We start from the raw sequence: 25,345 nt of genomic DNA, 5'->3' as shown, positions 1-25,345 counted from the left end.
TTAAATTAGAAATAGTCGTTTTCCCGACTTGACCATCTGGGGGGGCAGTGGGGGGGGCGGTTAATTCGGAAAAATAGAAAAATGAAGTATTTTTAACTTATGAGCGGGTGATTGGATCTTAATGAAATTTGATGTTTGGAATAATATTGTCTCAGAGCTCTTATTTTAAATCCCGACCGGATCTGATGACATTTGGGGGAATTGGAAAACACTTAGAGTGGAGGGATCGGGATGAAATTTGATGGGAAAAATAAGCGCAAGTCCCAGATACATGATTGACATAATCGAAACTGATTCGCTTTTCTGAAAAATTAAAAAAAATGAGGTATTTTTAACTTACGAACGGGTGATCGGATCTCAATAAAATTTGATATTTAGAAGGAATTCGTGGCTCAGAGCTCTTATTTTAAACCCGACCGGATCTGGTGACATTGGGGGGAGTTGGGAGGGGGAAACCTAAAACTTGGAAAAGACTTAGAAAGGAGGGATCGGGAAGAAAATTGGTGGGAAAAACCACACGAGTCCTAGATACATGATTGACATAACCAGAACGGATTCGCTCTCTTTGGGGTAGTTGGGTGGGGGGGGGGGGTTAATTCTGAAAAATTAGAAAAAATGAGGTATTTTTAACTTACGAACGGGTGATTGGATCTCCATGAAATTTGATATTTAGAAGGATATCGTGTCTCAAGGCTCTTATTTTAAATCCTGACCGGATTTGGTGACATTGGGGGAAGTTTGGGGTGGGGAAACCTAAAATGATGGAAAAAGCTTAAATTGGAGGGATTGGGATGAAACTTGGTTGGAAAAATAAGCAGAAGTCTTGCATTCGTGATTTACATAATTGGAACGGATCCGCTCCATTGGGGGGGGGGGGGTAATTCTGAAAAATAAGAAAAATTACGTATTTTTAACTTAGGAAGGAGTGATCGGATCTTCATGAAACTTCACATTTAGAAGGACCTTGTAACTCAGATATCTTATTTTAAATCTCAACCGGATCAAGCGTAATTGGGGGGGGGGGCCGGAAATCTTAGAAAATACTTAAAGCGGTGAGATCAGGATGAAACTGAATGGGAAGAATAGAAACCTGTCTAAGATACGTGACTGACATAACTGGACCGGATCTCCTCTCTTTGGTGGAATTGGGGGGAAGGGTAATTTTGAAAATTGAGGTATTCGTAACTTACGAAAGGGTGACCAGACCTTAATGAAATTTGATATTTAGAAGGATCTTGTGCTTTGAAGTTCTAATTTCAAATTCCGACCAGATCCTGTGACATTCGGGGGAGTTGGAGGGGGAAACCGGAATTCTTAGAAAACATGAAAATGGGGGTATTTTTATCTTACGAATAGATGATCGGATCGTAATAAAATTTGATTTTTAGAAGGAATTCATGTCTCAGAGCTCTTATTTCAAATCCCGACCAGATCTTTTGACATTGGGGGGAGCTGGAGGGGGAAATCTTGGAAAAACACTTGGAGCGGAGGAATCGGGATGAAGCTTGGTGGATAGAATAAACAAATGTCCTTGATACGTGATTGACATAATCGTACTGGATTTGCTCTCTTTGGGGGAGTTGGGGGGAGGGGTTTAGTGATTTGGCGAGTTCGGTGCTTCTGGACGTGCTAGGGTGATGAAAATTGGTAGGCGTGTCAGGGAGCTGCACAATTTGACTTGATAAAGTCGTTTTCCCAGATTTGACCATCTGGGGGGCAAAAGGGTGAGGAAAAATTAGAAAAAATTAGGTATTTATAACTTACGACTGGGTGATCGGATCTTAATGAATTTTGATATTTAGAAGGACTGTGTGACTCAAAGCTCTTATTTTAAATCTTGACCGGCATTAAGCCTCTTGTTTTCCTTTTTAAATCAATCTATTGATTCATAGAATTTTGTTAGAGCTCATACCATATGATCTCTTGGTTCTTAGCTCTTCTCGCCTCGTCACAAGTGCCGTATGAACTCTTAGCTCTTGTTAATTCACCTGTCGACTAGAATTAAAAATAATTAATTGTTTTTACAAACAAGGAACAGAAATAAACAGTGGACGGGCCTATTATTTTTAATGTTGGTGATGTGTGAACAGATATCAGTCAAAAAGTTAATCATCATCAATTATGATCACGACAAGGAATGCACCTATAATATAGCTTGAAGGATCGCAGCCATCTTCACGTAACTACAAAATAGTAAGGCGGCGTAAAAACCTTCAAAATTCAAAAGAAAAAGAAATGTGACATGGATGGTATGCCGCGTGGTGTTTGTCTAATCAGTAAAAGCAACTGAGCCTAGATAATTGAGCAAGGTATGCATACAGTAAAACAAAATACATGGATTTCATGTCAAGAGGTACTGGAGCCAATTATCCTAATATGAAGGCGGAATAGGCTTAGTCATACACAAATCCTCAAGGCTTAAATTGTGGGAGCCATGGGCTGCTTAGAAAAATTTGTTGGAATGAGAATCTCAACTGTAAATATTTTTTCAATAAGACTATGCCACTCCCTTGAAACATGACATGATACCCCAACATTATAATATGAGTAACATTGTTCTGCTTATATATTGTTTGGTTGCAATATCTAAAAACAAGAGTTTGTGCATGACATGATAGGTCACAAAAACTGATTGGAAAGCACAAAGCCTTGACCTAGCCCTAGGCACATTTTTTTTTCAAAGTAGTTCTGTTGACTTTAAATTTTGTTTCTTGACAATTAAAAAATTTCCTTCTAACACCTATGAAGCTCCACTTTTTTATGTATGTTTGAAGTTGTATCCTATCCTGGAAGTTCAATCAGTCATCAAATAACTTTTTAGTGGAGATTTTGTGGAAGGGGGCCATACCATATGCTTAACATACCAGTAGAAAAAGTACCAAGGCTAGGCAAATCATGATTTTTGCAGGGAAGCTCAGGGTAAAAACCAGGTGTCAGTTCTAGTTTATCTGAAGTATTCATTTGCCCTCTCAAAATCTTATATATGATTTGTAGTCCACTCAGGCTGAAGCAAGATTTGGCTAATTTATTGTTTCTTCCTTTGAACTTCTTGGGTACAGTATGAAAACCTTGGACATTTTTTGTTCACTAATCTGAAGAGTTATGTTATTTTTGCATTGGGTGTGATTATAAAAGATATGTTAACCTCTCTTCAATATTGGGGAGCCCACCATTATAAAACAACAATATCAAAGGGTTGATTAAAAATGTGGAACCCTTTGACTCTGTAGACCTACTACAGTCTATGAAATACATTGAAGGAATTACGCTTACATGGTAATAAAACAATATTGTTGCTCTTGATTTTTATTTATTAGATAGCACCAATCAAATTCTGTTTTGGCAGTATTCCAGTCAACCACAAATCCCTGATTTTTTGATACCCTATGCTAAACCCTGGGTATATCTAGTGTTTGACATAGCCTGTGTATAAAGCTGGATACTCCATACCAAATGCTGGATAACTGTGGTTACCCTAACCCTTTCCTACCTCACTACAGATGAATTATGATTGGTTGATTCCTGAGACTCACTCAGGTCATCAATATATTATTGGGTCCCTGTATCCAGCATTTAGCATAGACAATAAATGTACCCAGCATTGTTCTCAGTGACTGCAAACATTCTTTTAATAACAGAATTGAAAAGCAAGGGGATATAATACAGAAAGTCTTGCCTGAATAGACACAAAACATACAAAGACTATCCACTCAATCATTTTCAGACTCCACAATTTATCTTCAGCAGGAGGGGACCATGCTTCACAAGGAGAAAGGAATCTGTCAGGAATTAAGCCAAACAGCCTGACTTCTGTCTAACCTTAGTAAAAAAAAAAAAAAAAAAAAAAAAAAAAGATACCACCTTGAGCCTACACTGATTGTTATGACTGATGCATTTGGGTATTTAGGTCCAGTTTTACAATGTAACTATTTGCTTACACAAAAACTGAAACCTAGCCTATGCATAAAGTTGGATACCCTATGCCAAATGCTGGATAGCTGTTGGCACCCTAGCCCTGACCTACCTCACTGTAGATGAATTTCGATTGGTTGGTTTCTGAGCTTAACACAAATCATCAATAAAATATGGCTATTCAGGTCCAATTTTACAATGTAACTAATTGCTAACACAAAAACTAGATCTAATTTTACAATGTAACTAGTTGCTTACAGAAAAACTGAAACATAGTCTATGCATAAAGTTGGATACCCCATGCCAAATGCTGGATAGCTGTTGGCACCCTAGCCCTGACCTACCTCACTACGGATGAATTGTGATTGGTTGGTTTCTGAGCTTAACACAAATCATCAATAAGATATGGCTATTCAGGTCCAATTTTACAATGTAACTAATTGCTAACACAAAAACTAGATCTAATTTTACAATGTAACTAGTTGCTTACAGAAAAACTGAAACATAGTCTATGCATAAAGTTGGATACCCCATGCCAAATGCTGGATAGCTGTTGGCACCCTAGCCCTGACCTACCTCACTACAGATGAATTGTGATTGGTTCGTTTCTGAGCTTAATACAAATCATCAATAAGATTAGATTATTTATTTCAAAAAAACTTGTATACAAAACATTTTGCTGCACCTGCTAAGAAAGCCCCGAGGGGGTTGCTGGCAGCAGGTGGCAGTCATCTCTACTCTACATATTACTACATACAAAGATTCTACTTATGACACTCACGCATTATTACTATACTTTTGCATCCTTACCATACTAGTCTTTTGCAAGGAAGAATCTCTTAACAACAGCCTTGTAGGAAGCCAAATGACTCAAATTTCTCATTTCAATTGGAATAATATCCCATACAGAGGGGGCAAAATTTCTAATCACGAAAGAAGCTCTAGCCGTATTTCTAAATGGGTGTACCAGATGTGATGCCCCTCGTGTATCGTGGCTATGAAGATCACAATTAATGGAGAAAAAATTTTCGAAAGAAGAGGGAAGCATATTATTAATAAATTTATATGTGAAAATACTAACTTGGTAGTCTCTTGTTTTTGAAATATCAAAAAGTTAATTCTTAGTATAAAGTTCATTAATATTATGAGTAAATAAAGTTTTAGGTGATAAAAGTTTAATGGCTTTATTTTGGATTTTTTGGATTTTTTTATAACATGATACAAAATTACTAACCCATAAAGAGCAACCATAGCAAATATACGGGTAAAAAATAGCAAAATAAAGTAACCAAATAATTTTATAGGATACTAGCTTTTTAAAACGGCGAAGCACACCCAGAGATCTGGACAACTTTGAAGCTATAATATTTGAATGCGTTTTCCATGATGGATTTTCATCAATCATAAAACCTAAATACTTTGTTACCTTTACTCTTTTCATTTGATTTCTGTTTATTATTAATTCCAAATTAGTTTCAATACTAGATATCCGAGAAAATAGAATGTAGTTAGTTTTATTATAATTTAATGTCAAAAGATTGAAATCTGCCCACTCAATAAACTCGGCCATTGCCTTTATCATTTTATCAAAAAGTAGATCAACTGATGTAGCAGCTACAAGTAAAAGAGTATCATCTGCAAAAAGGATTATACCAGCCTCTGACAAATAATACTTAATCCAATCTATGAATATTAAAAATAAAAGAGGACCTAGTATAGAGCCCTGGGGTACTCCGCAAGTTATCGTACTAGCTTCAGAAGTAAAACACCCATTCACCATAACCTGCTTTTGGTCACTTAAATAAGATTCAAACCAAGACAAACTCTTTTCGGTAACACCGATTTTTTCAGCTCAAGTAATAACTGTTTATGGTCAATCATGTCAAAAGCCTTTTTCAAATCCAGGAATAAAGCAGCTGGAATCAGACCCACTTCAAACGACGTATTTACCCAGTCAACAAGTTTAATGGTTGCCATTTCTGTGGACATTTTTTTTCTAAAACCAAATTGAGTATTTATAAGAATTGTATTATTTTCAACGTAATCAGTTAGCCTGGATCCTATCACCTTTTCATATATTTTTGAAAAAAAAGGGAGGATAGAAATGGGTCTTTTGTTTGAAGGGTCGTCTCTCTTACCTCCTTTGTGCAATGGTATTATTTTAGCCACCTTCAAAACTTCCGGGAAAATTCCTTTTTCCATAGACTTATTAATCAAATTACATACAACTGGTGTTATAACTGATTTAGCAATCTTAAGAGAGATCCCATCTACGCCACTTGAGTTTGATTGGATTCTACTGATAATTGTACTCACTTCACTTATGCTACAAACATTAAAAACCAACTGATTTTCTACTGGAATTTCCGACTGAACTATTTTGGGAGGCCGCTTAATTCTTTTCCGAGCATCGTCACAAAGTTTTGCTCCCTCACTAGAAAAATAATCACATAAATAATTTGCAACATCGTTTGGGGTAGTCAAATTCCCCCTCTCTGTTTGTAATTTATTAATAACTTCTATTTTACCCTTTTGACCCAGGAGTGAATTTACTGTTTTCCATGTTTTTTTCATATCACATTTATGCTTCATAAATTCATTTTGTAAAAACTTTTTTTCAGCTTTCCGTTTTAACCCCTTTAAAGTATTCCAGTAACTTTTAAACTGCTGAAAATTAATGACAGATAGTTCACCTAGGTATATTTTATACAATTCATTTTTCCGACTTATAGAATTTAGAATGCCCTGTGTAATCCATGGTTTCTTTGGGAATTTCGTACTACCTCTTTTAAGTCTTCTTAGAGGACACGTATCATTCAATATCTTTGTAAATATTGCAACAAAAATATCGTACGCAACCGACGGGTTATCTTCTTCAAAAACTGGAGTAAAATCTGCATCATCCATTTCTCTCTCAAATTTTTTTAAATTATCTTTTCTTAAATCACGAAAATATGTTTTATTTATTTGACCACTCTTATTTATAATCCTGTAAGATTTTTTTATTTTAGTAAGAAGAAAAAGATGGTCGGATCCATCCGTGAGTAGAACATCAGCATACGAACTTTCAAGCAGCATTCCATCCACAAATATATTATTGATAAGAGTCACAGACTTATCAGTTACTTGTGTAGGAATAGTTACCAGGGGGTACTGGAATGATGAAATCATAGAGTTAAGAAAATCTAGGCGGCTTGTACTTTTAAGGAGGTGAATATTGAAATCCCCCATTACTACTTTATATTTATGATCATTACTAAATTTCTCCATTAAATGCTCCATTTCCTCAATAAAAACTTCCTCATTAAATGACGGTGTCTTATAGACTAAACCAACAACTACATTTTTATCAGATTTATCTTCTATTTCAATACAAAGAGTCTCAAGTCTTCCTTCAAGCCAAAGTGAGAGATCCTCCCTTACCCAATATGAAACTCCTTCCTTTATCAACAAAGCCAGACCGCCTCGCTCCATAACCTGTCGTTCTTTTCTTTCACTAACATATCCTGGAAACTGGAAATCCCACACTGAAAAATTATCTCTATTCGATGCAAACGTCTCACATAGTCATATTACTAACGGCGTTTCTTGCATATCACTTAATATGTTACACAGTGTAGGGTACGCAGTCCTAAGGCCTTGGCAATTTGGGAAAACCTATGTCAAATGTTGGGTATATCTATTGTCTATGCCAAATGCTAGATACCAGGACCCAACAAAATATTGATGATTTTATTTAAGCTCACACCTTTTTCTATTCTTGGGTGAATTCATGATGAAAATGCTGATCCTACCTCATTCATCTACTTGTGCTGAGAGGACCTTTTCTGCTGTCAATCTCAACAAGACCAAGTTGAGGAACAAACTCAGCTTTACTACCCTGAATGCTCTTCTGGGTGCTAAGAGTGTTGTTACCAAGGACTGGAAGCCCCCTATGAGCATGGTGACACACCCTAACTAGAGAAGTACTGGAAGAGGATACAAGAAATCTGCTGCTGCAAGTGATGTTACAGTTTCTGACTCGGATGATGACCTTTAGTGCCATACAGTCTTTTGATTGCATTTTATGTCTGCCCATCGGTCTCTCTGCATTTTACTTGCAGTTCTTGTTTCTTGTTTTCAATTTTTTTTTTTTACCTGGAATAAGTCAAAGTTCCTCAAATGTGTATAATTGGCTGTGGCTTGTATGTTATATTTAATTTTGAGCCTATAGTTGAAAATGTCAGTTCAGTTTTGAAGATAAAGACTAAGGTTGTTGATTTTTTGCTATTGAACGGAAATTCTGCTATTTGCATAAGTGACACCAAAATGGACTCCACAGAGAAAGTAGATCTCCCAAATATCTTTGAAAGAAGATATCTGATACTTTGTTATCTTTATTGCAATGTATTTATCCAATTGTCCATGTGTTGCACATAGCACCAAAACAATTTTGTATGTTAAAAAAAGAATAGACATGGTACACATTTTTGATCAGGGGTATAATTTTAGGGTGTTTTGTAGTACTTTTTTTCTAAAGCATTGGCAACACTGGCTGATTGTTAAATAATTATTTTTCCATCAGATCTATAGAGGAACTAGAACTGGATCTATAGAGGTAAAAGAAACAAAGTGGATGTAAAGCATCAAGAAATTTCCTGGATACCACTAGGTTTCTACTGTGATACCCCTTGTGTTTTATAGCCCATTCAGGGCTCAATGAGTTCCCACTAAATTACTTTTTGGCTGGTATAGGCTTAATAGTGTCCCTTTGTGTCCTCACTAATTTTCTTTTGGCTTGTTAATTTTGTTTTTGTAGCATTTGGTTTGTTTTTAATGTTTTCATGGTGGATGTCTATTGCTTTATTTCCTAGCATGATTAGTGCTGCTAGGGTATAAAAGACCTTTTTTTGGGAAAGACCACTTTTCTTTGGCATTCTGGAAAATTAGGGATGGTTTTTTTGGATCAGCCCTGTTTTACTACAGTATGATGTAATGTGAGGGTAGTAACAAGAGCCCTGCTTTCTTGGTGAAATTTTCACCAATAATTTGCCAGCAAAAACTAAAAATGTGGTCTCTTCTGGCAAGCAATTGAAAAGAAAAAAGTATATTTAATATTTGTGATTTATACAATAGATATCAAGCAATAAAAGTTAGATTTTTAAAATCAGCTTTCTGTTAATATGTGAATAAAACTGAAACACTGAAAGCATATATGCATCAAAACAGGATAATTGTTCTTTTTCAAAAACAGGTCATTCTTGGTAAGTCAACAAACTAATAATTTCAAGTGTTTTATCTTAAATTATTTTAAAAATAACCATATTGATGCATAGCTTAGATTTTTAGCTATTTATTGATATTTACAATTTTTCTAAATTCATATTTGGTAACAAGATGTGAAGGTTTTCATTTTACATAACTTTGCTCAATTAGATACTGTTTTTTAGCCCTTTTGATCTAACCTAACTTTCTGTATTTAGTTTCCATTATAGAGTGATCTGGAAGTTTTTCTCTTTTGTATTTGGGAAGGATTTCTATTTGGGTTGACTTGTCTTGATTTGGCCATCTAGAGAATGTTCAATCTTGGCATGGCGCAAGTCAATGAATCAGACAAGGGCCCACTCTGTCAATTTTTTTCAATAATTCAATAATTTTTTTCAATAATCAATTCGTGGAAAATAATCTGACAACAAAAATTGTCAATTTTTTAAATTGACATCAATCAAAGATATCAATTGTCAAATCCGCTACAGCGATTTTTAAAACTAAAGGTATTTCAAGACCCCTTTGATAAGATTAAACACTAAAACTGTCCTAAGTCCTTTCTTTGATTTTATTTTTAACAAGAAACATGTATCTATTGGTACAAACCCTAAAATCTAGCTCTTGTTCAGTCAATATTGTTAATTTTTCAATCAACTAATTGACATACTATCATATTTTATCATAAGCATCCTAAACAATTGTAAATTGAACCTCAAACTTGGTGGGAAAAATAAGCATAAGTCCTAGATACAGCATTGACATAACTGGAACGGACCTGTTCTCTTTGGGGCAGTTGATGGGGGGGAGGGTTAATTCTGAAAATTAGAAAAAATTAGGTATTTTTAACTTACGAAAGAGTGATCGTATCTTGATGAAATTTCCTATTTAGAAGGACCTCGAAACTCAGATCTCTATTTTAAATCCCAGCCGGATCCAGTGTCATTAGGCAGTGGCGGAAATCATGGAAAAAGCTTAAAGCGGAGAGATAAGGATGAAACTTGGTGGAAAGAATAAGCACAAGTCCAAGATAGGTGACTGAAATAACCGGACCGGATCCGCTCTATTTGGTGGAGTTGGATGGGGGGGGGAGTAATTTGGAAAAATTAGAAAAAAAATGAGGTATTTGTAACTTACGAACGGCTCATCAGATCTTAATGAAATTTGATATCTAGAAGGATATTGCGCTTTAGAACTCTCATTTTAAATCCCGATCAGATCTGATGACATTGAAGGGAGTTGGTGGGGGAAACCGGAATTCTTGGAAAACGAGAAAATCAAGGTATCTTACGAATGGGTTATCGGATCTTAATGAAACTTCATATATAGAAGAATCTTATGTCTCAGATGCTCCATTTTCAATTCAAGTTGGATCTGGGGACATAAAAGGCTGGAGGGGGAAACAGAAATCTTGGAAAACGCTTAGAGTGGAGAGATCGGGATGAAACTTGATGGGAAGAATAAGCACAAGTTATAGATACGAGATTGACATAATTGGTACTGATCCGTTGAGGAGTTGGGGATTGTTAAATTAAAAAAATTACAAAAATTGAGCTATTTTTAACTTAAGAACATTCAAATCCTGACCAGATCTGTTGACGTTGGGGGGAGTTGGAGGGGGAAACCGTAAATCTTGGAAACCGCTTGTAAATGTTGTAGATACATGATTGACGTAACCGGGATGGATCCGCTCTCTTTGGGGAAGTTAGGTGGTGGGGTTCAGTGCTTTGGCCAGTTTGGTGCTTCTGGACGTGCTAGGATGATAAAAATTGGTAGGCGTGTCAGGGGGGCTTGAATTTGACCATCTGGGGGGCTGAAGGGAGAGGAAAAATTAGTAAAATTGGGGTATTTCTAACTTACCAGTGGGTGATCAGATCTTAATGAATTTTGATATTTAGCTCTTCTTGCCTCGTCACAAGTGCCATATAAGCTCTTAGCCCTTGTTTTTATTTGACAAGTTTTATCTGACTGTTTTACCTGACACAACCGCTAATTCGGTGCCACTTGCTGTTAAAGTCGTTTTTAAAATGAAATGCTCTCTCTCTCTCTCTCTCTCTCTCTCTCTCTCTCTCTCCATCTCTCTATCTCTCTTTCTCTCTCTCTCAACAGCCATGTATCGCATCTAATTTAACTGAACTCTTTTGAAACTTCGCCCTTGTGTAACTCAAACCTGTTGTACAACTCAATTTTTATTCAGTTCAACCTCTAAGCCACTCAACCGTCATTTGAATCAATTCTCATACAGACCCGTCTCGTTTTGACCCAACCTCTTTGTTTAATCAACCCCCAGTCAGTTCAGCTCCCCTCAAATTGGCAATATACCTTGAAGTACAGTTTGGCCCGTTTTATCAGAAGTAATAGAAGTTGACTCGAATAAAAGAGTTTTATTTATTGGTTCATTCTTATTTAAATGTTTTTTATGCTCCTTAAATGCCAAACTCTATTTCTTCTCTATTCTTGAAAAACAACTATCTATCCTTCTGTCTTATACATTTAAAATTGGCGAAACCTTTCATTTTCAGGGCTCGAACTTTCTTGAATCTCATGATTAGCTGCAATTTAAGACAGAAAATCAAGGCCCATAGTAGCCAACAGCTTAAATATATGTTTAAGCAAACACCGTTATGTAAGAACATTTGCGGCTATCATTTCAGAGGTATATCTTGGGCAAAATCTGAGGGGAGGGGGGAGTAATGTGACAAGGGCGCCAATGAGCAAAATCTTGGGGGGGGGGGGGCAATGTGACAAAGGTTCTAATAATTGACCAAGTTGACAAATTTTTTTTAAGTGAAAAAAAGAAAAAACTTGGAAAGAGGGCACCAGAGAAAATCTTGGGGCACCCGGGGCTCCCCGCCCCTCCCTCTAGATCCGCCAGTGTATCATTTAGATTTTTGCTGGTAATACTAGTTAATTCTTGAAACATTTATAGAATTTTTTTAAAGGCTAGAAGCGCTCCTAACTTCTTTTTTGTTCTATTTTGTTTCTGCATTGCCCCAAGAGCCCTAGAAAATCTTAGAGAGGTGCTTGAATTCATTTCAAAGCTAATACTAGCATTTACGTGTGTTTAATACTTTCGTCATCATAACACCATCATAAAATGTTCTATGGCACCGAAATGTGATTTTAGTGTCATTTCTGAAGTGTAAGGACTGGAACCATATGGTGTCTATCTCTGTGATGGGAATCCCTTAAATTAGTGTTTAAAATCCTACTAATTAGTACATCCCCTCCCATTCCTTTTTGCAAGTTTAAAATAACGCAAGAGTTTAAAAAACTAGTCATTCAAATACTAAGCTGATTCATTAATGATAGATGCTTTTGACATTCTTTCCTACTCTAAAAGTAATTATGAAAACAAATGCTTGGGAATTCTGTTCTTTCCATCCCAGGTTTTGGGAATTTCAGTATATTTTCTCCACCCCATGGAGGAAAGCTTTAATTGGTCACTTGTTTAATGCTGCTTAGCACACTTTATCCAAAAGTTAAAAAATAAAACTTCTTCTGCAAAAACTTCTTAAGAAACTTCTTCTGCAAAATTGCCGAAGATTTTTTCCCAATTGCCACATCCTACAATTATCCAATTATAGTATTTGCATAGCGACCGGACCAAAAATGGAATTTTTAGCTTCTAATCAATGCTAGTTCAAACTTATTTATAATCCATGGGTTGAGTTGACTCAAACAATGTTTAATTTAAACTAATGTTGAATTATATAGAGGTTGATTTAAATAAGAATTGAGTTGTATAGTGGTTAAGTTGAACGGGGATCTGGCTTAACAAAGTTTCATTTAGATAGGGATGAGTTTAATGTGGAGTGAGTTGCACAGAATTTCAGCTAATTGATTTCAACGGGGCTAAATAGAACGAAGAGTCAGTTAAATGGGCTCATTTGGATAGGGCTTAGTTATACATATGCCAGAAATAATATTTGGATTTTGATATACGCATGTGTAAGAAAACATGCAGCTCCGAGTCCCATTTACCTAAGGACCAAAGGATTTAAACGACAGAGATATTTTTTATTTGCAAATATGTAAAAACTTTTATGAATTACCATTTAACTAAGCACCAAAGAATCCATTCCGTGGAAATTCTTCAAGTAGGATATATGTAATACAAAATCTAGTCGAAGTTCTTACTTATCTATACCTGGAAGACCAGTGGAAATAGTTTTTTTTAGTACTAAGTATGTGAAAAATGCTTTACTTTTGGTTCTGATTTATCTGTTTACGCCACACTTGAAAAAAACACTTTCAGGGGTAAGAAATAATTCTGGCACAAGTCACCACTTAGCAAATTATGGACTCCTTTCCATTGATTTATAGTTAATTTAAGGGATTCCTTTCTGTTTAGCATTGTTTATTCTGGCCATTGTTGTGCGTATTTTCCAAACATTTGGCTATTCAGCTGGCATTGGTAAAAGTAAAACTTGAAAGGGGAGAAAATGTTGATGTAGAAAATATAGATGTAGAAATTGATAAATGTAGAACTTGAAAGTATTATTTGGTTCCATTTGGATGTCAGGCGGTTCTATAAGCTACGATGCAATCAAGTTGACTGTTAAAAATGTTAAATAGTATGTCCTCTACAGAGCATTTAAAAAATATCTTATACAAATTTTCTTGTAATGCAGGAGTTGAAAACGTATTTCTTAGCGATAATAAAAAACTTCCAGACACCTCGCTCTTTATTTTATTATCCGAACACGAAATATTACAATTTTTTCAACCATATCTGATTTCTCCGAGGTCTAATTTTTGGTGTGTAGTGTTATGTATATAAACGAATTTTTAAGCCTAGTTTTGGCATGTTTACGTGAAATGGTTTGAGGTTCTATTTACAATTGTTTAAAATGCTTATGATAAAATATGCTAGTATGTCAATTAGTTTATTGAAAAATTAACAATATTGACTGAACAAGAGCTAGATTTTACGGTTTGTACCGATAGATACATGTTTCTTGTTAAAAATAAAATCAAAGAAAGGACTTAGGACAGTTTTAGTGTGTAATCTTATCAAAGGGGTCTTGAAATACCTTTAGTTTTAAAAATAGCTGTAGCGGATTTAATAATTGATATCTTTGATTGATGTCAATTGAAAAAATTGACAATTTTTGTTGTCAGATTATTTTCCACGAATTGATTACTTGAAGAAAAGTTGTCCGAATTAATGTACAATAACTTTCTAATTTGCTGTTAAAGCTCAATTTTAAATATATTGCTGATCAACAAATCTAGAAAAAATATTTTAGTTGGGCTTTTTTTTAGATGTCTCTGTCTCATCTTTGTTTGAGAAGGATCTTCCCAACCATTTAAAAGGAATACGTAGTATGCCTGGCTTAATCAATTTATGTCAAAAACAAGAAACAGATTCAAATTTTCAACATGGGGGAGCAGATCACGTCCAAGTGATGGAAGACATGTCTGAATACCAAAGAAGTCATTCTGGAAAAAAACTTTTTGAGTGTGGTATATGTAGGAAAAAGTTCAGCTGTAATTCTCATCTATCGAGACACAAAATAATTCATACTGGGGAGAAACCTTTCAAGTGTGATATATGCATGAAAAAGTTCAGACAAAGTCCTGATCTGTATAAACACCAAAGAATCCATACCGGCGAGAAACCTTTCAAGTGTGATGTATGTATGAAAAAATTCAGTCATAGTTCTTCCTTAACTACACACCAAAGAATCCACACAGGGGAGAATCCTTTCAAGTGTGTTGTATGCATGAAAAAGTACAGCCAAAGTTCTTATTTAACAAAACATCAAAGGATTCACACTGGTGAGAAACCTTTCAAGTGTGATATATGTATGAAAAAATTTAGTCAAATTTCTTCCTTAACTACACCACCAAAGAATTCACAACGGGGAGAAACCTTTCAAGTGTGATATATGTATGAAATTGTTCAGCACAAATTCTAACTTAACAATACATCGAAGGATTCATAGTGGGGAGAAACCTTTCAAGTGTCAAGTATGTGAAAAGTGCTTCATTTCTAGCCCTGAATTATCTAAGCATCAAATAACCCATTCAGGGGGAAAAACCTTACCAGTGTGATATATGTATGAAATGCTTCATCATAAATTCTAATTTAACAATACATCGAAGGATTCATAGTGGGGAGAAACCTTTCAAGTATCAAGTATGTGAAAAGTGCTTCATTTCTAGCCCTGAATTATCTAAGCATCAAAGAACCCATTCAGGGGAAAAACCTTACCAGTGTGATATATGTATGAAATGCTTCATCATAAATTCTAATTTAACAATACATCGAAGGATTCATACTGGGGAGAAACCTTTCAAGTGTCAAGTATGTGGAAAAAGCTTTGTCTCTAAGTCTCATTTATCTATGCATCAAAGAATTCATTCAGGAGAAAACCCTTACATGTGTGATATTTGTATGAAAAAGTTCAGTTGTAGTTCTCATCTATCTAGACACCGAAGAATTCACACTGGGGAAAAACCTTACAAGTGTGAAATATGCAAAAAGAGCTTTGCTTCTAGTGATAATCTGACGCAACACCAAAGAAGTCACTAAAAGGGAGAACCTTTCAAATTTAATTATGTATGAAACAGTTCCATCGATTAACAATTCATCAAAGGATTCACACCAGGGAGAAATCTTCCAAGTCTCAAGTATGTGAAAAAAAATTGCCTCAAACTCTGAGTTATCTAGGCATCAAAGAATTCATTCAGGTGAAAAACCTTACATGTGTGATATTTATGTAAAGTTCAGCTGCCGTTCTTGTCCATCTGAAAAGCAACGAGTTCACACTAAAGAAGAACCTTAAAACCTCGAACCTTAGGTTAATTTCTAGCTCTAAATTATCTAAGCATAAACGAATTCGTTCCGGGATATAACCTTCCAAGAGTGATATATGTACGAAAAAATTCAAACATTGTAACTGTTCATCAAGTAACATATTGAGGAGAAACACCAATGATGTTGAATGGGTGAACTGTTAGATTGGATGTGAAGTAATACTTTGATTGGCAAGAATCTGAAAGAAGCTTTGCTTCTAGCCCTAAATTATTTAAACTCAAAAGAATTTATACACAGAGATTAAACCGTTCAAGAGTGATATATGTATGAGAAAGTTCAAACAACATTTTCTTATCTATACAACAAAGAATTCAAACTAGGGAGAAATATTTTAAGTACTAATTATATGAAAAAGGTTGACTTCTAGTACTAATTTGGCCTAATTCTAAAGAACTCACTGAAAAGAAACACCAATGATATGCTATGGGTGAAAACCTATTTGAGTGTCAGGCACATAAGAAGAGCTTTACTTTTATCTCTAAAACATCTACACATCAAAGAATTCATTCAGAATTTTACAAGTTTTTTTTTACAAGTGCGATATGTGAGCATGTATGAAAAAGTTCTGGGAAAAGTACTCATATGTCTGTGCACTGAAATATTGTATGGGTGGGTAGACTTGTAGGGACTAATTATCTACTTTATGACTAACCCAGGTGAATCCACCAGTAAGATTCTGTCAAGTTAATCAAACTGATTAGTATTTACTAAGTAAAGAAAAACATCTTTCTTATTTTCAAAGAGTTCTCTTTTGTTGCGTTCTAAAACTTTCAGATATGATTTGTTGAGATCCATTTTTATGGCTATTTGGTCTCAATTCGACCCGAGGAATAAAGTTTGATATTTTTTTTTTATTGCCTTCTTGTGCAAGCAAATTTAGTTTTTTTTTTTTTTTTTTTTTTTTTTTTTTTTTTTTTTTTTTTTTTTTTTGTTTTGTTAATGTGTTGTTTTTAGGCTGAATAATTTTGAAGACAGTGTCAGCAAAACAGCCAAATATTCAGTAGGCTAACCATCATAGTGGTACCATTCTGTAGTTCACACACTATTTAACCTTTGTTGTAGCGGTCCATCCATAATTATAACCAACAGCGTCAGAGTGGATTACCTGATATAAATAAATCTTAATGAGCAGAAACATTTTGTGTGATGTTTTTACTATTTAAGGGTTCAGAATCGATTTTATCCTTTGGAATAGGAATAACAGAATAGAGGGTTTGATTTGTCCTCGTGATCAGATCTTCTACCGAAAAGGGATGTCAGGTTTCAAAAGAGTGTGGTGAAAAAAAGATGTTGGTTTTTGTAGTTATACAGCGATACTGATTATTGTAAGAAAGGGTTCTCTAAATGTTTGTTGTCACGACATCCATCAGAAAGAAATTTCTACAATTCCAAAAAGAATCTGAATAGTTCTAATTTATGAATATGTTCTAATTTAGTCTAGAATATCTTCTAGTTTATTGTTTTAAAGAGTCACGGTCAGTCTGACCTTTGAGGGTGAGGGATAAAGGGTAATTAATTTGTAGCCGTCAAGACTTTTACCAAAATTAGATCTTACTAAACTTAAGTCAGAAGTAAAAGTTAACGTTCTATCTATACAATTTTTTAATCCAGGATCAGTTTGACTCATTATGGGGAAATGAAGCGGTCACTGAATCTTTGGGATCATTTATTCGAACAGCGTTTTTGGAAGGGAGTCATTCTTGGCTATGTTCTTAATTTATACTTTTGTAAACATTCCACCACAGGAATATTACTTAATTTTGCAACAAAGAAGCTACAACGAATCATTCCTATATCAGCAACATAATTGTTACAAAAGTAAATAGATGGCACCTCAACCTTTCTACTGATAAATAGATCTGAATCTCGGATATTGATTGATAGCAATATTGTGATCTTTCACTGAAACATCGCGAACTGTAGAAATATAGAAAATTGGCGTGCCAAAAAACTGTAAGTACATAAAATTAATCATTCCTCACAGAAACATTCCTAGTTCTGCCCTTGTTGTACCACCTGATAAGGAATATTCAATTGTTTTGGTGACTTTATTTTCGTATTCAACATTCCCTGAAAGTAGTAACAAATACATGTAGTAGCAGTTGCAAGCATTCGCAGTCAGAGTCCACGCAATCTCGAGGTGGGGGGATATTTCCTGTGTCAAGTATGTGATAAAAGCTTCACTTTTATTGCTGATTTATTTTAATAAAAAAAACTCATGCTGAGTCTAAACACCCAAGATATCATAAGTGTGAAAAATTATATGACTGTGAACCGTGTGAAAAAAAAGATAAAAAGGATAGCGAAAGATTGATCAAATAACCAAAAGATCGATCAAGTTGGTAGCTTCATTTGCAAAGATAATATTTAAAGTAAAGACGTTGAGTACAGTGAAGATTAGCAAATAAGTAGAATAGCCAAAGCTTGGGTTTTTTCGCGGTTGAAAAAAGTTTGGAAGAATTGTGAGATAAGTCAGCTCATCAAGTGTAGATTATTGGAAGCTAAAGGTATGGTAGTGATCAGGTATGCTTCAGTAGCATGGGTGCTCCAAAAAATGGAGGTAGAATCGCTAGATATTTACCAGAGAAATTGTCTACAGTATTGTTTTGAGTACCAGATTGACTGACAGAATCTCAAACAGAAAGTTGTACGAAAAATATGGGTCAATCCTGCTTTCTGTGGGTATAATGAGAGAAAACTTCAGATGGCTACGACACGTACTGCGAATGAAGGATGATACCTTGCTTTTGTTTGTCTGGCAAAGGTTTATTGCTAAATGGAAAGTAGGTCGCCCTTGAATGGGCTTGGAGGGTATCTTAAGGAGAGATTTATGGGAATTGGAAACTTCTTGAGAGGATGTAAAGAGGGAGGCTTGAAATGGAATGTGATGGAGGAGGAGCATTAGTAGCTTTGTTGGCTTCAGATGGCCTGGTGCTGCAGTGAGTTGCTGGTAGTAAAAGTAGTTTTTAGTGTATTGTATCTGCATTTTCGACAACTAAGATGCACATAGTTGTATATCACTAAGTTCAAACCCTTTACTACAGTTCAAAAACTGTATAATAAAAACCCAGTCAGTAAAATAAGGTACTCACTAGGAAATATAGTGTAAAATTGCTGTTTTAGAGTTGCCCTATTGCAACCAGTTGAACATTTTTTGGTCTATCATTTTTTTTAGCTTGTTGTGAAAATTTTTACAGATTTTGATATTCCTCTGCTTAAAAAGGTAATATCCCTCCTCCATTTTCAAACTCACTAATTAGATATTTTCTTAACATAAATTAATTCGTTTTGTTAAGACATTTACTTTAGGAAAACAAATTAGACTGACATCCATTTAATTTGTTTATAATAAATAGGCTTTGATTTGCTCAGGGTCAAAGGCAATGGCTAATTTGGGCCCAATACCCTGGCGCTTCAAATTTCTGGACACTCCTTTCCACATTCTGCAAAAAATTTCAACCAAATACCTTTCACCATTCCTTACATATTGCACACATGTTGTTCTTACAACCTGAATTAATATTTTGTCTTTTTTTTGTTTAACATCGCCTTAGCATTATATGAAAGTTTCAGATTACTACCCCTTGCCGTTCCTTAGATAAATATGGATTAGCCAAGCTGTCCCCTTTTGAACATGCTCTGAAAATTTCAACTTAATACCATCAGATGTTCTGGCGATATTGCTGATACTCCCTTTTTACAAATAACCAGTGCATTTTTTGCTTTGACTTTGTTCCCTAGAACTATTTAAAAGTGGATGCGGTAGTAGTAGCAAGCCGTCACAGTAAAATTCGTAAGTTTTTATAAGCTATAGTATTAGTATTAGCAGCGGCTCTGAAAAATTCAAGTTAATACTCTGTCGTTCCTTGGATATTGGAGATCCTTAGTATGGACACTCATAATGTAGTCTGATATGCTGCAGCACTACCGGAAGTTTCACCTCTTAGTTTTTTGGACACACCCACAGTCAAATACTTATTATTGCAATGATAAATTATGTATATCAGCAATGAATAAATCGCAAATTTTACAACCGTTTCTCAGAAGGCTGCGATGAATTTGGTTTACCCGGAGGCATGATCAACAGACTTTTTGACTGTTTAAAACAATATCTTGTTTTTCAAGATTAGGATCAGTGTTGGGGAATCGGCATCTAAATAGGGTAAGGGGGATACCCTCTGATTACTTTTGAACATCTGCTTGAACATGGCATGAAACTTCAACTTGATGCCCTAAGCCAGAGTTTTGTAAACTGGGAGGTACAGCTGCCTAGGAAGGCATGAACTAGTCTAAAAGGAGGCTTGAATGATAGCCAGGATTGGCAAACAACTGGTTCCATGCAAAATGTCTTAACCCTTTCACCACTGACGGGATTTAGAGGTCCGGGCTGAAGAACAACTAGGTTAGCCATCTCAAGGTGAAACTAGCGAGATTATATAGATGATGCTAGATATTCCATTCATGGGCGATGAATTTGACTTCTTATTGACACTAAAACCAGTTTCTAATCTTGTGAGTAATCCTTTCTCTTTGGTAAAAACTCGGACTGGAATCGAAGGAAAAATTACGAAATGTAAGTTTAAAAATACAAATCTGCATGCCTTCCTATAAAATACTGCAAAATTTTCAGCCCCGATTTATTTTTAGGTGTGTTTTTCCGTATTTGTATCCCATGAGGAAAAAGATATTTCAAGCAATTAAAGACTTGTCTAGTGTTCAAATATTTATTACAAAGTCGATATATATTTTATTACAAAACTAGAAAACAAAACCGTGCACATTTAGTCCTGTATTATTCTTAACTTAATTTTGCCACCCTTTCGGACAAGTTTTTTTACTGCTCGGAGTCGCTGTTGATGCTAATGTTGCAAAACCTTACAAAAAAATGCGGGGTACTGAAGCAGCGATAGCCCCTTTTATATACGGAATAATCTATGTTCGTTTTAAATTTTAATGTTACTCTTTACTTTAAGTTGAATAAACTTGTATTTCTGCTTAAATTTGTATCGCTTTTCAAATAATACGAGGAAATCTGGCTTCCTCCCCATGCATATATCCTGTTGATGATTAAATCTGGGTGAAAATCTACCACGGGCAATTACTCTTAACATCTCCACCCATCGTCAAAGAGAAAGCAAGACGTAGGAAGAATTTCGTATAAAAATTCTAGCAAATTCCCCTAGAGTAAAATATTAACTGAAAAATTTCCCCCCTAGAAACTTCCTTCCCCATGGGAAATTCTCCCCGTGAAAAATCCCCCTAGCAGAACATCCACTCCCACTAAAAAAATGTATACAAACTTCCCAATAGCATATACTATAGGCTCCTTAAACAATGGACAAATTTTATAACTTAGACCTTTTCCCAGGGGGATCGTGGCATCTCTAAAGGCATAGTTGTTCAGCCTTTCAACTATGCTGAACAAATACTACTACTACTGGTAACACCTAACTACAACACCAAGCCGCATGAGGCCGTCATGGCTACGAACGCTCGTCCTTCATCCCAATCTATTCAAGGCTTCTGTGTTTACACCCTCTCAGGAAGTTCCGATTTCCTTTAAAACTTTCTGCATGACAGATTCCTACCCCAACCACGGACAACCTGCTTTCTGTTTAGCCGTAGACTGTTGACAATCTTCGGTAATCCTTCATCCGCAAAGCATGCTCTAGCCATCTCAACGTTTCTCTTATTACGGCCCTAGAAAGTTGGATGATATCTCAAAATTTTGATTAGACGATTTTGAAAAAATTCTAGTTGTGAATTCCGTCAAGATTTTTTTTGCATAGGCAACGATTCAACTTCAAAAATAGCCTACTGCTTAGCATACTTTCATTTGAAGAAAGTTGAGTTTTTGCTTAAGTGCAGATCTTTTTTAAAGTTAAATAAAAAAATAAAGTTTTTTTAACTGAAAGTAAGGAGCGACATTAAAACTTAAAACAAACAGACATATTTCCGTATATGAAAGGGGCTGTTCCCTCCTCAACGCCCTGTTCTTTGCGCCACAGTTTGACTCTTTCTCATGCCTCTACTTATTAAAACAATAAAAAACTTTTAATGTTTCTCCTTACTTCCAGTTCAAAAAACTAGTTTTTCTCTATTTAGTTTCTGATTGTTTTTCAATTAATGCACGTTTCGATTTTGGCTCACCGTACATGAAGAATTAAAACGAAATTTGCATATTAATTTTACTTTTTTGGCTAAAAGGCTGTCGACTATCAGAGTTCAAAGAGTGAAGAGCTAAACCTGTTTTCAATTGAATTGGATATAGTCCTTGCTAAGAATTTGATGAATTTGCGTGAATAACCAATCACATATTACAAACGTGAGTACTTTTGGGGCGGCAAATTGGAACATTCTGTTGTTGAAATTTGTTACCTGTAGTGTTCCCTCCCCCCCATTGTGACTGAAGATTGTAAAATGGCAAAATGCAAACCGTTTGATCTTGTCCTAGCTTCATTTCAAGGATATCCCTTATGGCCATCAGTAGTTATTAAAACCACCAAAGACCAGAAAAATCAAGCTAGATATCTAGTCTTTTGCTATGGCACCCACTCTGAGCATAATATAGCTGAAGCACACATCCGCAACTGGAATGACCATTTTAAAGAAGCTTGTGTGAGGACAGATAAAGATGTAAATAAGGCTTTTGAAGAGCAGCGCTTATCCCCTGATATTTTCAAGACTCTAAGTAAGTCCTACTTATCGCTACCCGCTAAAACTAAGGGAAAATCCAGCCTAGCACCATTAACTCCAACTTCTGCAGCAGCATCAACTTTAAAAGAAATAATAAATGAAACTCAAGAAGAAATAATGATCACTAAGTCTAACCTAATGAATGATATTTCTCGTGTCGTATCAAATACAATGAAAGATCGCCGAGCTTCGGAAATTATCAGTGAAGATGTTGTGAACGAAGTTTATAATTCGATTTCCCTTGAATATAATGCCAAATTTGAAAAAATTGAAACAACCCTTCGAAAACTTTATAATGCAGTGAACTTGCTTGAAAATAAAATTTCTAAATTAGAAGACAAGTTTGACCAACTAGAGCAGGATGCCTTACTTGATAGCCTAATTTTCTACGGTGTGAAACCAAACCCCAATGTGGAACTGAAAGAAAATCTTAATGGAGTGATAACACAAATAATGGGCTTGCAAGATTTTAAAGAAATGGACCTCTTAAAGGCTAATCGATCCCGCATGCCTGCTAATTATACTGAGAATGTGAAAATCGCCCCAGTTCTAGTAAAATTTTCAAGCTTAGATACTGCTCGTAAAGTGTTTGCAGCAAAAAGTAAGTTGGCAAATTCAGGTGTATTTGTTTTAGAAAACCTAACTAAAAAGCGTCGGGACTTATTAAACGCGGCTCGTAGCACCTTTGGCCCAAGAAGTGTTTGGTCTGATCATGGTCAAATTCTAGCCAAAGTTCCTGGTGAAACTCGTATATGCAAAATAAATTATTTGCATGAATGTTTTAGTATGTGACTGGTTAATATTTTCTTGATGCGTATCCTTTCCTAAATCATTTTTTTTTTTGCAGTTTCTTTTTGTTTCGTTTCATTTTTTTTCCATGCTCATGGTTCATCCCGATAGTACCTTCTGTGCTATTAATTATTTATGTGTTTATAATCCTTTGACAGGTTTTTCTTTCGTAATAGATTTAGGTAAAGATTTATTTTTGTTCATCTGGTGATTTAAATGGACTCCAAGTAAAACCTGCTTTTGTCAATATTTTAAGTCGTGAGAGACGCCTTTGCGAGCTTGAAAATAATCCTTTTGATCTAATTAGTATTGCGAATAATTCTGTGGGTCAGGTTAATCAAAACCTGACTAATATAAACCCTGTTTGTAATAGCAAATATGTTTCGGAATTGGGGGGAGAGGAGGTTACCAAAGGAAATTATTCTCTGACTGCACTTCAGCTTAACATTCAGGGTCTTTCCTCGTCAATAGATATTTTAAGACAAATAGTTTCGGATGGACAGCCTGATGTTGTTGGTTTGTGCGAGACATTTTTGGATTCTGGCAATGAAATGCTATTGGATATCCATGGCTAAAAAATGGAACATATAAACCGCTGCAAGATGGCTAAAGGAGGTCTTGCCATGTATATATCTAGTAATTTGCATTATTGCTTACGGGATGACTTATCAAGGAATTTTGAAGGTATCTTTGAGTCACAATTTATAGAAATTAGAGTTAATGGTATTGATCTAATCGTAGGCAATATTTATCGTTCTCCTAGTGGCGTGGTTTCGTTGTTTCTTCGGAATCTTGAGGAAATACTTGACATAATATTGAAACGTCCGTGTCAGTTAATCATAATGGGTGACTTCAATATAAATTTGATGGATTCAAATTTTTCGGCTTCAGTTGATTTTCTTTCAACCATGCTTGCCGCAGGAACTCTACCAACTACATCCATCCCCACACGAGTAACTAATGTTACAGCTTCTTTGATTGACAATATCTTCTCTACGCTTTGCTTGAAGGAAAACTCAATTTTAGTTACTGATATCTCCGATCATTTTCCCATATATTCTCGGTTCAGTTTTAATCGGGGAAGGAATAACCGGGCTCAAGTGTTTGATTCCTATTCTATTAGGTTTGGTGAGAATGAGTTATCTCTTCTTGGTGCTAAATTAGCGAAAAATTCGTGGAGCTTATTTGATAATGACAAGGATTTTTCTTGTTTATTTGGTTCGTTTTATGGAACCATAAAAGAGGCTATTCTTAGCATTTGTAAAGTACCACCTTCTAATCGCAGGTCTAAAAGGATTATTCCTCTAAACCCATGGATGACATCCGGACTTCTCAAAAGCTGGAGAAGGAAAAATAATCTCTGGAGGTATTATAAATGCGCTACACTTTCAACGAGTGCTATTCGTCTTTGTCAATTCAAGATTTGCCTCTCTATTATCTAAATAATTTTGCTGCGTGTAATAAGGATATTCGTAAAACTTGGAAGGTAATAAATTCTCTGCTTAAACCTGGTTCTCAATATAGCTCTTTACCTATGAGTCTGGTCATTGGTGATGAGACTGTAGAGGGTGAGCTTAATGTCCAAGAAGCATCTACTTCATTTTTCGCTAGTATTGGTAATAATATTGTTCCACAGCTACTTTATCTCGGTCTAAGTCGGACTTTAGATCTTACCTCGGGCCCTCTTGTGTTAAGTCTATGTTTCTAGATCCAGTAACAGAAATGGAAATTAATAAAATTGTTAATGGCTTGAAAGACTCATCTTCATCTGGGCCAGATTCTATTCCTACTAAGGTAGTTAAATCTATTTTTCCTTCAATAGTTGTGCCTCTTACAAAACTGTTAATCTTTCATTTAAATATGGGGTTTTTCCGGATC

At 35.3% G+C, this 25,345-nt stretch overlaps 3 protein-coding genes and 1 long non-coding RNA gene across 4 annotated transcripts in view; 3 read left to right on the top strand and 1 right to left on the bottom strand.

The window, feature by feature from the left end:
* Positions 1-5,709: 5,709 nt before the first annotated feature.
* Positions 5,710-7,386, bottom strand: LOC136028485 (uncharacterized). Its single transcript, XM_065706329.1, has one exon. The coding sequence runs from the start codon at positions 7,384-7,386 to the stop codon at positions 5,710-5,712; it is 1,677 nt and encodes a 558-aa protein (XP_065562401.1).
* Positions 7,387-14,486: 7,100 nt separating this feature from the next.
* On the top strand, positions 14,487-15,047 carry LOC136028484 (zinc finger protein 583-like). Its single transcript, XM_065706327.1, has one exon. The coding sequence runs from the start codon at positions 14,487-14,489 to the stop codon at positions 15,045-15,047; it is 561 nt and encodes a 186-aa protein (XP_065562399.1).
* Positions 15,048-15,223: 176 nt separating this feature from the next.
* LOC136028483 (zinc finger protein ZFP2-like) lies at positions 15,224-15,697 on the top strand. The gene has a single exon (XM_065706326.1). The coding sequence runs from the start codon at positions 15,224-15,226 to the stop codon at positions 15,695-15,697; it is 474 nt and encodes a 157-aa protein (XP_065562398.1).
* Positions 15,698-16,873: 1,176 nt separating this feature from the next.
* Positions 16,874-25,345, top strand: part of LOC136028030 (uncharacterized) — a 64,997-nt gene continuing 56,525 nt past the window's right edge. The window contains exon 1 of the long non-coding RNA XR_010617717.1: positions 16,874-20,555. This is a non-coding gene — a long non-coding RNA (uncharacterized LOC136028030). The remainder of the gene's footprint in view (positions 20,556-25,345) is intronic.

Source organism: Artemia franciscana, chromosome 6 (genome assembly GCF_032884065.1).
Source record: "Artemia franciscana chromosome 6, ASM3288406v1, whole genome shotgun sequence".
Taxonomy (NCBI): Eukaryota; Metazoa; Arthropoda; class Branchiopoda; order Anostraca; family Artemiidae; genus Artemia; species Artemia franciscana.
The sequence above is the reverse complement of the archived record's forward strand: the minus strand, read 5'-3'. Positions and strand labels throughout refer to the sequence as shown.

Bases quoted from the DNA above. Each gene is read 5' to 3' on its own strand.
- LOC136028485 (XM_065706329.1), bottom strand. From the start codon at position 7,386: ATGGAGCGAGGCGGTCTGGCTTTGTTGATAAAGGAAGGAGTTTCATAT.
- LOC136028484 (XM_065706327.1), top strand. From the start codon at position 14,487: ATGCCTGGCTTAATCAATTTATGTCAAAAACAAGAAACAGATTCAAAT.
- LOC136028483 (XM_065706326.1), top strand. From the start codon at position 15,224: ATGAAATGCTTCATCATAAATTCTAATTTAACAATACATCGAAGGATT.